Source organism: Ylistrum balloti, unplaced genomic scaffold, assembly GCF_031769215.1.
Source record: "Ylistrum balloti isolate Yb309-2 unplaced genomic scaffold, AGI_CSIRO_Ybal_v1 Utg369916, whole genome shotgun sequence".
Taxonomy (NCBI): Eukaryota; Metazoa; Mollusca; class Bivalvia; order Pectinida; family Pectinidae; genus Ylistrum; species Ylistrum balloti.
This window is the reverse complement of record NW_026782036.1, coordinates 1641710-1655615: the sequence shown is the minus strand read 5'-3', so window position 1 is coordinate 1655615 and position 13906 is coordinate 1641710. Positions and strand designations below refer to the sequence as shown.

At 34.2% G+C, this 13906-nt stretch overlaps 1 protein-coding gene across 1 annotated transcript; it reads right to left on the bottom strand.

Annotated features, from left to right (window-relative positions):
• Positions 1-313: 313 nt before the first annotated feature.
• Positions 314-8052, bottom strand: LOC132546812 (MAM and LDL-receptor class A domain-containing protein 1-like). Its single transcript, XM_060210528.1, has 3 exons — positions 8004-8052; positions 4086-4322; positions 314-579 (listed from the first exon to the last, which is right to left on the bottom strand). The coding sequence occupies exons 1-3, from the start codon at positions 8050-8052 to the stop codon at positions 314-316; spliced, it is 552 nt and encodes a 183-aa protein (XP_060066511.1).
• Between the last annotated feature and the right edge of the window lie 5854 nt (positions 8053-13906).

Below are 13906 nucleotides of genomic sequence, written 5' to 3'. Positions count from 1 at the left end.
TAAATCATAGACGTCTCTTTTTGTCTAAGCAATGAATTATCTAAACGTTCATACTGTCAGAAAGGAAATTTTATTTGGATTACTCTCATTTCACGAAGAAAAAAAAATAAGGTAAATTTTGAAGTGTTGTGTTTATTAGATGAAGTTATCGCTTATATATATATATATTGACCATTCGAAAAGACTAGTGTTTTAGCATCTCCCCATGCCAAAGAAAAAACCCAGTTCAGCATACAGTAACGACAGTAGGACATGTATAGAAGTGTTACTGGTATAAGACTTTGTGAGCCATCCCCACATTACATCCTTTATATCATTTTGCAATAAATACCTTAAATGGGGCCTGACTTGAAACTGCTATTGTTGCCTTCCTCCACTGATGTCCATGTCCACCAGTCAGTTTCATTACCGATGTTTCATCCCCATGGGTATCCACTAGGACTTCTAGATTAGAGGCTGAATACGCCATTACGTACCAGAACTGGATACACACAGTCCCTCCACTGATTGTAGTCGTGTTGACGGAGGAACTAGCACCACTTGGTTTACCAAGCATATATGGATATAGAAACGATCCACCTATAAATAAATGTCTCATATAGGTATTACATAAATATGTGTTATTTCCTCTCTAACACGAATATTTGGTTCAGCATGATAATCTGATGTATATGCATATAGGTGTAGTGAAATGTTCTTCATGTAATTATATTTATACATATATTAGACATTTATCATAACAAATAAATGTATTTAAACACTGTGCTTTTGTGGACGTATTCTACTTTTGCTATAATATATACGAAATATATGGAATATTTTTAAATCTGAACACTATAATTTGTCTTGTATATAAGTAACTACTACTAGCACTTATTTTTACCAAGCATAGAAGGATAGAGAAACGATCCATCTGTAATCACATGTGTATTTCAAACTTTTAACACAGAAATAAATGTCCATAAACAGTGTTCGTTAGTGAAAGTATTTTTCTGATATATGATTTACATTAAGCGTATATTTATCATCTTTTTTTTCTTGTATACAAGTTTCATATAAACATTATATATTATCATATTTATCATCTTAATAAACTGACGTCAGATTGAAACAAACCGTAAACATAATGCTTCGTTTTTGTCTTTGGGAATTAAAATATTGACACAAAAATATGTTCATTTTGAGATCAATAATGTTAAGGCATTGTTTCTTTGTTTTTACAGAATATACTTATTAACATATGTGGAAATGAAGGAAATCAACCAATGTAATATTTAATCCTCAGACTAAGACAGGGACCGTTTGTTAAGATTAATCAGACACTTGTTGCAAGATTCTGTGGAAATCAACCCACAATATATATATATATTTAATGGCAGAGAATTTCTACCTCCTCCCAAACATCCACAAGGTTGTTAAACCTGGTAGACCTATCATAAATTCGATTGGCCACGCCACAGAAAAAACTCAATGTTCATTGACACCTACCCGATACCTTGTGTAGAAGACATTCCATCTAACTTGAACGATGCCATAGACTATCTAAAATAGACATGTAACAATCTACCTGAAGATACGCTCTTGGTAACTATGGATGTAGTCTCCCTGTACACTAACATCCCACACGAGGATGGCATCCTAATTGTCGTACAGCATGGGACACCAGGGAGTACAAACATCCTTCAACAAACAGTCTGGTAGAACTTCTAGTTTGTACACACGTTGAACAACGTAACATTCAACGGAGAGCACTATCTACAAATCAGTGGTACCGCCATGGACACCAAGATGGCAACATCTTGTGCAAATATAGTTATGGGCCAGCTTGGGTCTAGGCTACTTGAAGCAGCCCCCTCCAAACCACTCAGCTGGTTTAGATTCATTGATGATATTGAGATCAAGTGGACATCCAGTCGAAAATCTCTTGAGAATTTCATTTGTTTTGAAAACGAATTACATAGGACCATAACGTTCACTGCTGACATCTCCAGCGAGAAAAACTCTTTCTTAGACAATTGTCCAACACTCATCAACGACGAAATAAGCACGGATTTATACAGTAAACCCACGGACACTCACCAGTATCTTCGCCCATCTAGTTGTCACCTACCCTATACCAAAAGGGACATTCCATACTCCCAAGCGTTGAGAATCAGACGTATTGTTTCTGACGACGACGTCTTTAGACGCCGCTGCTTAGAAATTAAGTCCCATCTACTCGACAGGGAAAATAAAGCAGCTCTGATCAACCGTGAAATCGAAAGAGTTAGAGAACTAGACAGGACTAGCACACTTGAATACTTGAGTCCGACCAAAAACTGAGTGAGTACCGTGTATGGTGACCTTTCACCCTAGCATACCACTATTGTCAATTGGCAAATCGTGCTGTCGTACAGTAAACTTCAAAATGTTTCCCGGAACCACCAATACTAGCTTGTCGCTGACCGAAAAACATCAAAGACCTGGTGGTGAGCGGTAAGCTACCAACAATTTCCAAAACTACTGCGACAGTCTTTTCAAAACATGTAACAGTAAGAGGTGAAAGCTTTATCCGTCAACTACAGCAGCCCTTTATTTAAATGTATAGTCAACGGCCAGAACTACCACATCCGTCAGTCGGTATCCTACACATCGTGATTACGTGTGCCTTGTGTCATTCGCAGTATGTGGGTGAGACCAAAACACCACTTAATCACAGGATCAACAATCACTGATGTTCTATCAAACAGAAACGCCAGGATCTGTCTGCAGACATTTTAATATGCCAAGTCATTCGTGACTTGATATGCAGGTGGATTCATTGATCATTGCAGGAGTTGGGGTGACCAGACTTTTTTTAAAAAATATTAAACAATAAAGCTATCCGTCCTCTTGATTATTTTAAACAGTAAACTTTTTTATTTAGTTACTATTTCTGTATAGACAAACTGAGGTACACACACTCAAATCCAATTTGATATATATGTCTTATCATACAAAAATAAAAAATGAGATACACGCGCTCACATAACAGTTTACAGTGTATATAACAAAGGTTGTTTTGATAAATATTTTTCTAAAAAAGGTATTTATTAGAGCACTTCACTTCAGCGGAATTGTGTTAGCAAACAGTGGCAATACCCAACCAGCTTAGTTAGATACATAAAATCACCTCACTTTAGCGAAATTCTGTTAACACACAGTGTGGTAACACCAACTTCGTGCAACATTACACCATTAAAACCTGATACAAAGTAAAAATGTCATGTGACGTAGGGATTCGATTACAACGTCAATATCAAACGAAGACCACATTTTGTGTGTGTGTCTTTTACTAATTTATTTTCATTTCTATTTATTTGATTTTTTCCTTATTAAGCATTTGCTGAAGGAAGAATGCTGAATTTTAAAATTACATTTTAAAGGGATTATCACATCATGTTTTATAAATATGTTTTCATGTTAAAAAGTCTCAGAAAGTCTTCTGTATAACTTATGAACTATGCATGTTAAATATTGGCACAATATTACACTTTCCATATTTTTTTAAAATCAATTGTAAGGCATTCTTAAACGTACAACCAATATATATGCAAATACAATGACACTTTATCCTAACGGGAATGTGCAGCCCGTCTCGAGAATGTCAATAAAAATGGCTTCCAACTCAAAGCGGAAGCGAGTAAAAGAATTACAGGGTCTCGCATCAAACGGAGAGACAGTTAAATGGATATGAACAATCCTTGAATCACTGTTGGACAAGAATGGAACGAATAGTATGCAACAATTTCGGTAAATCAGAACTCGGAGAAAGAGTTATAATACCGTGCCACCACTCTATTCCTCCATCTCGTGGATTTGTTTACATGGAACTTTGTTCCCGCCAGAGGGCGCGTCATCTTGCGCTATATGACGATTCTTGCTATATTTGGCACAGGCTTTATCAAAAATTAAACTGATCACACTGGAAACGTAACAAATAACTTTTATAATGATTTACTTTCGCCTGGATATATATTTTTTAAGTTTTACTAGAATTTTAAAAAAGTTGGTTGGCTAAATTGTCCATTAAAATGATACAACAAATAATAAACAAATTGAAATACCGTCGTGAAGAGAATCCACGCCCACGAGTGATTTCTCATTTTTTCTCATCCACCGTATAGAATTGTAACTTGTAGGATGACTGTAGGTACAGTAGTTCGTGTTAAAGTTACAGCTCTGACTCAGGAGTAACACATTCACATCAGAACAACTGCTGTTAGAAAGAATCCGGACATCAGAAGATCCTGGTTTTGTTAAAGGTATTGCCTCTGTTATCCGGAATATTGACATAATGGATTCTGCAAAATGGTGAGAAAATAGATTTAGAATGTGTTGGCAATGTCATGTAAAAACGAATTGAATTTTCATTGTTTCTTGATCAATAACAAGAGCGAACCAGTTTCCATCCATAGTAGCATGTCGGTCAGTCGCTGTTAGCAGGTGAAGTGCAACATCGAAATCGAACTGAAACAAAAACGTTATCTTTCATAACAAAACAGAAAATTTCCATAGTCAAATTCGTAAATACATTTATACTATAATGTATAACTGGTCAGTGATTTTAAAGCTTAACCGAATCCGGGAGGTTGAGTGGTGTTTGAATCGTTCAGATGGTTCCTTCGTTCCATTATTCTAAGTGATTATCGATTTCCCATTTCCATTTATGGATAGCAACATCTCAGCATCCCCAACCACTTGTGTAAAATGTTGCAGCTAATGTGTTATGCTAGGGCATGTTTCCAGTATCATGATTTTTGTCAACTGATGGACAAATTCGTACTGAACAGGGTTTTAAAATATTCAGGCTGATGACAATTACTGGAAAGTTTTGCAGTCGTCATAGTGATCTCATTGAGAGATATACTATTTCTCTGTGCTATTTCTATTGTTGTAAACCGTGTTCTCATTAAAGAACATGACATTATATTTATTTGGATTGACAAAGATTTACTTGACGGCTGCCGTGGATAGAGCAGAAGACGCTTACTCTTCCGGAACACCTGGTCTAATTAATCATGTACTTATTTCAAAAGTTGCCCCATATTTTGTCCTAGCTATATTGAATTGGAGTTAATATTATGATTATGTAATTTCTTAAGTGACCTCTCACCTTTTCACTTTCGTTCGGAGAATCGAACCCAGGACGTCCTTGTGAAAGGCAAGTGCGTTACCAGGAGTATTGTATAACGATCACTCCAATGTCTATACATGTTCATTTGTTGTTATCATTTAAATTTATTTAGAAAACAAATTTAATTACAGAAATGTGCCAAAGTGTTTTGCCAAAGCTCCCTTCTATCATCTTTAGCTATATATTTCAATGATGGGTATTCAAAGAATCTGGCCATTTAACACATTCAATTAATGATAACTAGTTTTACCATACCACTGAAATAAAGTATATATAAAGTAATTGCTTTCCCTCTGTCGTAAGATGGGTCGATGACGAAATCCGTTAGATAAAGATAAGTGAACAGGCCAACACATCTCGGTATTTAACTATCTGATTGCATATGATAATAACTGCACTAAGCTAACAATACTTGGTGAGCTGAACTTTAATGACCTACCTGACTACATGAGTGACGAAACAATTAACTGATAATTACCAGATCATCAGGTGATATATACTTTATAGATAACCATTTCATACTGAGCAGAAACAGTACTATTCTATGTTCGATTACATTCAGCGTTTAGTTAACGTATGTATATATGTGATTTATTCATCCTGGCAACAGTTGTGAAGGACAAATCACGTGACAAACATGATTAGATTGGGATCACGCCACGTCTCGGCTACTTCTGTATTATCAATGGTACAATGTTACACACTGCACAATCTCACACTTTCAAGCACACCTCCATATACTACTGGATCAGTGCCAAGTACACTTTCATACCCCCTAACACATTACAGAATGTATCACAAAACCGTAACGCTTACGTAATTTCTCCAAAACAATGGATGTTCAAGAGGAAATATAAAAGTCACATTATGACAACTAAAAATGTATAAAGAGTTTTAGTATTTTAGAATGATGTACCATCATGGATACTTTGTAAATCCAGGTCATAAAGTTTGGTAGTGCACCGATCTCATTTTACAGTTTACACGAGTCTAACAGTAAAATGGTGCGTTTACAAAAACAATTCGACGCCAGTCTTTGCTTACGTAGCTAATTTAATATAACGTGAAATACAACGTATTAATGCATCTGGCAGGTAGAATGGTTTTACCTGTGATAAAATTGTCAACTAGTTAGCATTTGCTGCATGTAACCTAACTTCAATTTACTGGTTAAAAAGATTGTATTTTATTTTAAACATGAAATAATCTTTCTTTCGCTATTTGATATTTCGTTTATGAAGGACTCGCATTTTAGTCGACAGATTAAACGTTTTCTTTTTTTTTTTTTTTTATTTCTTTACTTTTCTTTGTTGTTCCAGTCAGCGTGCGAGATTTACTTTCATTTGTTTCTTTAAGACACGTTCTACACCTCTTTGTTTTTCTGTCATTTAATTTCGCATGCTCATGAATCCAAATACAATTTATTTTGCTCCGTTCCGTCACCAAAACAGAACACTTCATTTTATGAATAAGATCTTGACAAAGACAGACAAAACGACACTTTTATCAAAATAGACTATTTTTCAGACAGGAAACTTTCGATTTCGTCCAAAAAATGCCTTTCATAAAAATCGATGCTGATGATCAAGGTTAACGTGTATTTAGCAGAACTGGATTGTATTCAGATGGTTTAAAAATACTGTAGGTTATTTTTACGAGAATTGGAATATAAACTCAAGTATAAAGATGAGCAACCTGCTGACGATTACCATAACATTATCACACTAAAATTATCTCGGTAATTGTGTTACTGCGATAGAAAACTTTACCAAACCCGTAAATAAGATAGAAGAAAGGTCAAAATTCGATGTGAAGATGTGTCGACATGTCCAAACACATACAGTTTTGCATAGTGACAGTTGAAGCAATGTGATACACTATAAATGTGCAAGTTTTCGTTTCGTTTTGTGGTTTCAGCAATTATATTTTGTAATATATAATTTCTACTACAGAAACAGTCAATTTTACGACATACGATATTATTTCTTATGAATCTCGTCACAATGGGGGAAAATTTTGAGAAACACCGATATATTTAAATAGCAAACTATGGACTGTACAATTTTCAAAAAATCACTTCAACGTAAAGACCTTGACCTTCAACGTAAAAAAGCATTGCACTGCACCTATCACTACTATGTCTCTATTACGATTAATATATTGTCTCTATTACGATTAATATATTGTCTCAATTACGATTATTATATTGTCTCAGTTACGATTAAGATATTGTCTCATTTACAATTAAGATATTGTCTCAGTTACAATTAAGATATTGTCTCATTTACAATTAAGATATTGTCTCAGTTACGATTAAGATATTGTCTCATTTACAATTAAGATATTGTCTCAGTTACAATTAAGATATGGATAGTAAAAATATTCTTCGAATCAAAACATTTGATTTAAACCTTTTACAAATTTAAAACACAATATTATAAAAACTGCTACTCGATTGCTTTGACATGCAATGCAATCTGTCACTTTAAAGTATTGTGCCAGAAAAAGAAACCATACTTCAAAAATGTTTGATGAGTTATCCATCGGACTGAATTATTGATATTTTTATTATGAAAATATATTACAATTGTTCATTTGGTTTTTTTTCAAATTAAAAATAATCTTAATTTTTAAAAATTTCTTGTTTCAAATCCTGCGAACTCCCACTAATGCACACTTTTTAATACACTGCGCGTGCAATATAATGCATTTCGTTGTGTATTTCCAATGAACCCGATCTTTCGGAAATGAATAAAGTTTTCATTAAAGGTAAATACGTGTATGTCATCAATTTTAATGCTCAATCATTCACTTCCAACAATAAAATAAATCAAACGAAATGTCTTACCTAGATATACAAAGTAGAAAAATGTCCATCTCAAGAAAAAATTCCCCATTCCGGTCGGTATGCTGACGTTATGTGATTCGGGCCTGATTACTGACTGAACTTTGTAGATACATGTACCTATTACATTGTAATCTTATCAGTATATCCGATCTGTACTGATGACATGTCGGTCGTCCGATTTACCTTCATCAAACCTCAGCTACTAGTCTAAAAATATCGTACATAGTACTTCAATTGACGTGATATTCCTTTCCAAACTTTGTTTTATAAAGAAGTATAAGATTTGGACGTTGCCTTCAGGACTTGACTACCAACATTACAAGAAAATGTTGGTCCAATCCTGTGTTCTACCCTAGCGACCAACTCCTCGACGTCAATAATATTTATATTCACTACACAGGAGATACAACACCAGAATTTCCTCCACACTTGATTGAACTCGCTTTTCTCTGATAATATCATTACATCATAAACAGAATAGAACAAGTCCGCGTTATAGTATTATAAGTCTTTGGATGATTATCTGTTTAGTGAAAATATATTAATTGCGTGTCTCAATTATAATTGTAACGATGAAATCATATAAACTCGTGTCTTGTTCTAGGCACACTAGTTTATTCCTTTTAAACCCAAGTACACCCTAATTTTTGGCGATGACTGTTCCAGTAGAATGGCTACATCTTCAATGGTTTCCTAATAATTCATATTTCGATCGTACATTTCAATCACCATCGCTGGTCGCGAATTGAGTGATATCTTTCGTTTTGCAATGATTGACCTACAGATTATAATTACCATGATAAGAATTTTAACAATATTTAGATTCTCTACCTTGATAAAGTAATCCATTATTATTTAGAATTAGGCACATTTACAGGAAACGGTGACTCGATCATTGGAACGTTTGTCTGCGTAACCTCAAGAGAAGGTTTATTTGTATGTGTATTGTATATCATCCGAAGTCTGGGATTTAATACTTCCTATCCATGGCGGTTTGTGTTTTTTCACGTGACTGAAAAGAGGAGCGGTCTGTGTTTTTTGCGGTTGCGTCCTTAGGGCAAGACAGTTCATTTGACTTATCAAATTCACATTAAAAAGATCGATAATAGAAAATCATTAGTTTCCTGTCACTGCATTCGTCTATATTTAGTCCTTCCTAAAATCTGCAATGCGCTTTACTGAATATATTTTCAATGGAAATTCTGTGATTAAATTGGTCAAAAATGAGTGAAAACATCAAAAACTTATTTTTGTCAATGAAAATATCACTAATATTCTCTACTTATGAAAACTTATATTCCACTGCCAAAGAAGTCATAACTAGAGCAATAACGCCGTCGCCGTGTAGCTGTCGTTGTATGTTCCGCGTAAAGTGGCGTGATAGTGTGACCTTGCAGATATGGGTCAGTTTTATATAATCTAATCGCAAGTGATTATTTAGTATTGCCAGGGACATACGATCATATACCATGCTAGGTAAACAAATTGTTTGTCACAAACAGGTACAAGAAAACTGTTCATAAATACACATATCATCAAAATTCAGTGTCAATTTACTCTATCTCTCAGTCCGTAGATAAATGTGGAATTAAAGAAAGTCATTTGTGCAGTAGTCTCTATAATGAGTACATGTTGTTCAATACACTGATCATTATAGATTCACTGAGGAAACACGTGCGTTGTTGTTCACTTCACCATGGCACTCCACTAACTCGTAATAGTGTACACGAAGGTCGAGATATTGATGACAGTCATCGGGATAGATCTATCGATCATATATTGCGGAATACGTTGGCAGGTTTTTGAATCGTAACTTTATAGTTCTTAATCTCACCTGTTCCATTTTCTCGGTGTAATAACACTTATAGCACAAATATTGTGAAGACTTGCACATATGTATCTGGCATTGATTCATGTGTTAGACTGTATTACGTCAACAATCGACTTTTGAGTCAAAATATGGGATGCTGTTACAAGACAGCTTTTTAACTAAACGTGAATAAATTAATGTTTGTGGTATGATAAAAACTTAATCTTATATTAATCTAGTTTCTATTTCATATGAATTGTCAATGAAATTTGTCGAATTTTCTATTTAGTCATATGAGGAACACGATTTCAAAAAGGAGCAAACTTGTTTCTGAAATGTCGTATGATAGGAAATCCCCGACGTAACAGTTTCTTTTTATCATTTAGATACACTCCTTCCATCAGTGATATAGAATACTATATAGATTACATTTGTCCTGAGATGCCCTCCATCTTGACCCTGTTAACGTTGGACCCATATCTAGTAATTACGTTCCCTTGGAAGTGCTCGAAACTTGTCGGGACAATTCTATATCCGGTATATTCTGTGTAAAAGCGCATGCCTTGTATAAACTTCCTTTTCGTTCCCTCATTGCAACACATTGACATAATGTATTGTGTTCCAGTTCTCTCGTGGACACACTGTGCATGAGTACAACATGTAATGTATTCAAGATGACTTTCAGACCGATTAGTGTAATTTCATGTTTAGTTAGATACACCATAATGCATTAACAATGAAATAGCACATTACAACAGATCGTTATTATATTATTTAAAGCAAAAAACTTGCAATTATCTAATAGACATCTTACAGACATTTAATCTTTGAAAAGATGGCTAAGTATTATCGCTGTCTAAAAAGCCCAAACAGGCCGCGGTTAAGTAAAGAGACTTTCTCGTCACTAATGATATTTTGATACACAGTGTATATGATGCATGTAAGTACCATCTTATAATATTAATGCTATCTAGTGACATTGGACCGCGGCTAAAAATGAATTTGCATAAACGCACGATATGTTTATTCAAATCTGTTTACTATTGTTAGCTTATGTAACCTAACAATTATTTATCAACCAACAATAATCATTTTGTAGCATAATCTAAAACATGGTTGTGACGTCATCCATTGTTCTGTTTGTATAATAACCAAGCATGTATCCCTCTAACTGTTCTATATGTTACCTTTAACTGTTCTATATGTTACCTCTGGCTGTTCTTTATGTTACCTGTAACTGTTCTATATGTTACCTCTGGCTGTTCTTTATGTTACCTGTAACTGTCCTCTATGTTACCTGTGACTGTTCTGTATGTTACATGTGACTGCTCTGTATGTTATCTCTAGCTGTTCTATATGTTGACTGTTACCTGTAGCTGTTTTATAAGCGACTCACTTATTGGACATTCACTGGTTTTTCACGTTATTCAACAATTTCCATAATGTCCATGAAAAGAACATATTTCTGTATTCGTGTTGAGTTCTCTAGTGACCGTAGTTGGGATATTAAATATATTTCCCAAAATATTTTACTGCTTTGAAGATGATGGAACTAATTGTAAATTTCTGATAAAATCTGCTGTCTAGTATAAAATCAAGGAAATTTATAAATCGGATTTATTAAACAAACACATGTACTTTATAAGACACTGTACACAACAATGACGTCCAATTTTCAGTCTCATATAGACAAATAGTCTCTTTCACTTCAAGATAGTAATGTATATCGTTATTCAATACTGAACGTGAATGAACTTTGTTGGGATTTGATTCTTGACAGATGCATTGATAAGAGAATTAGGCACAAATTATTTCATTGTTAGCGTCCCCAATTACATAAGATTATAAACAAAATTGACCTTTATAATTTTTTGCTGGATATGTTTTTTTCAAGCTAAGGGAAATAACCTAGTGTAAGACTGACAAATATGAATATCATTTCAGGGCTCTTGGTGTATTTTATAGCGTTTTTACTCTGAAACATCGTCTTGTTGCGTATAATGAAAAACTAAGTGATAATTTATTGTGTTTATCATCATCTGCTTCCTTCTGAATTAACACCTCCCTTTTATAAACCAGCAAAATTATTTTAAATGTATTTTTCTCAATCAATATCACGTATGATAAATAGAATTATTATAAAAAAAAACTAGCATCTGAGTTCACTTTAAATGTAAATCTACTCTGTTTCTGCTGACTAACTTTTTTGTTTATACTCAACACCAATAACCATGATGCATTACTGATTATTACCATGTAATAAAAATGGGCCGGTGAACGACCTTGTTTACATCTTTGGTTTGTGTTATCTCCCTTGACAAAAATGTAGTGCTTCAAACACAACCAATGAAATATTTGAGGTTGACGTTTCGATGACAACACAATCAACTTCATCTGTCAAATGGCAAGTGTGGAGCGTACGAGCACTGACGTACATTACGCATGAGACAGTCAGGAATCAACCAATTTTGGCTGTATCATTATCCTATATACACTAAAGTCGAAAACAGTGTGACGATATAGTAAACAGATTATAGACCATACAACAGACACAAGATGGAAAGAATACATTTTAGTCAATTCGGCTACGCTTTTGTTTAACACGTGGTCATATATGTGCGAGAGTCTGTAGACTTATTGCAAAATAAACAATAACTACTGATCAGTTGTGATATTATAAATTTTAACTTTTTAAAAGACATAAGCCTTAGATTAGAGTAAATGCAAAGAAATCAAAACATTTTTATCTGAAATCTATAAATTCTCATACAAAAAATAATATCTGCATGGTTGCCATTTTAGATGCAATAAGACAAAATACATTTTTAACAATTTTCTTTCTGTTAATAGCTGTTGAATTACATGTATCACCCTTTTCAATGTATATGAAATTCTGACATTAACGAAGGGAAATAACTCTCCCACTGGTTAACAAATCAAAATGCAACAAAGAATTGAGTAAGTATATATGCTATTAAATCACGGATAAAGGAGACTTAAATAAACAGAGTATTACATGTAATTATTTGCGAAGGTCATCAAACGAAACGGTCAAACTGGAGAGAACCACCATATACAAAATATAATAATTAATACACATAGGATAGATTATGACCGTGTAATGGCAGAAGACAAAGCTCAGTAACCGACGAGTATTTGTTTTCCTTGTACCTATATTACGTAACTTTGTGTAAACGTAACAAACTCGAAACGAAAGTTGCTTCCCTCTCGGGTACTATGTACCTTTAAAAACAAGTAACAGCCTCTTTGTCAGTCAGCTACTAACTGGAGATTTGGCTGACCGACAGAGCATTATAGCAAAACTGAGGGCATTCCTTCATTTTACAAATAAGGAGAAGGATTTGGGTTTGACCAATGGTCAGTCCCCAGGTACATCACTACTCTAGCCACTGCTTTAAATTTTGGTGAGGTTGTCTTTGCGTGCGACATTGATTCAACACGTGGCTAGGTTCGAGCAGTCTAAGTAATTTTAATAGGATTGATTGACCAGTGGTCAGTTCTACGATGTTCCGACCTCTTGCATCCCAAATATGGTGAGGTGGTTTCTGCTTACGTAATGGGATTTCAACGTGTGAGGTTGAAGGCAAAGGTTGATCTGCTCGGTAATTTGGAAAATATTTTAATGTGTACTCCGTGTGCATCAGCTTGACCTACAGAAGGTCATTCGCTGAGAGACGTGCTATTTGGCTGAACTCTTAGGTAGACCTCTGCTTAAAGTATAGTGATTTTCATGACCCAACCGAATATTTGAAGTAATTAAAGTAAGAACAGAATATATCAAAATATCTATTCTTCTTATATTTATACGAATTTTCTTCGTAATATCTACATTGTGTCTTGATTATTAACTAATATACAATGTTCATTCTAGATTTCAATTCAATCTAACTTGTTAGTCCTATACAGACAACTGTTTTGGATAAAATCATGTGTACTGTATTTTGACAGTACCGTATCTTATATCAATAATGTATCCAACGATTACTTTAATTATATAAAAAAACACATGTCAAACCATTTTCATTCTGAAAAATCCGTTTACACAACCGGTGACAATACCTGATACAAGCTT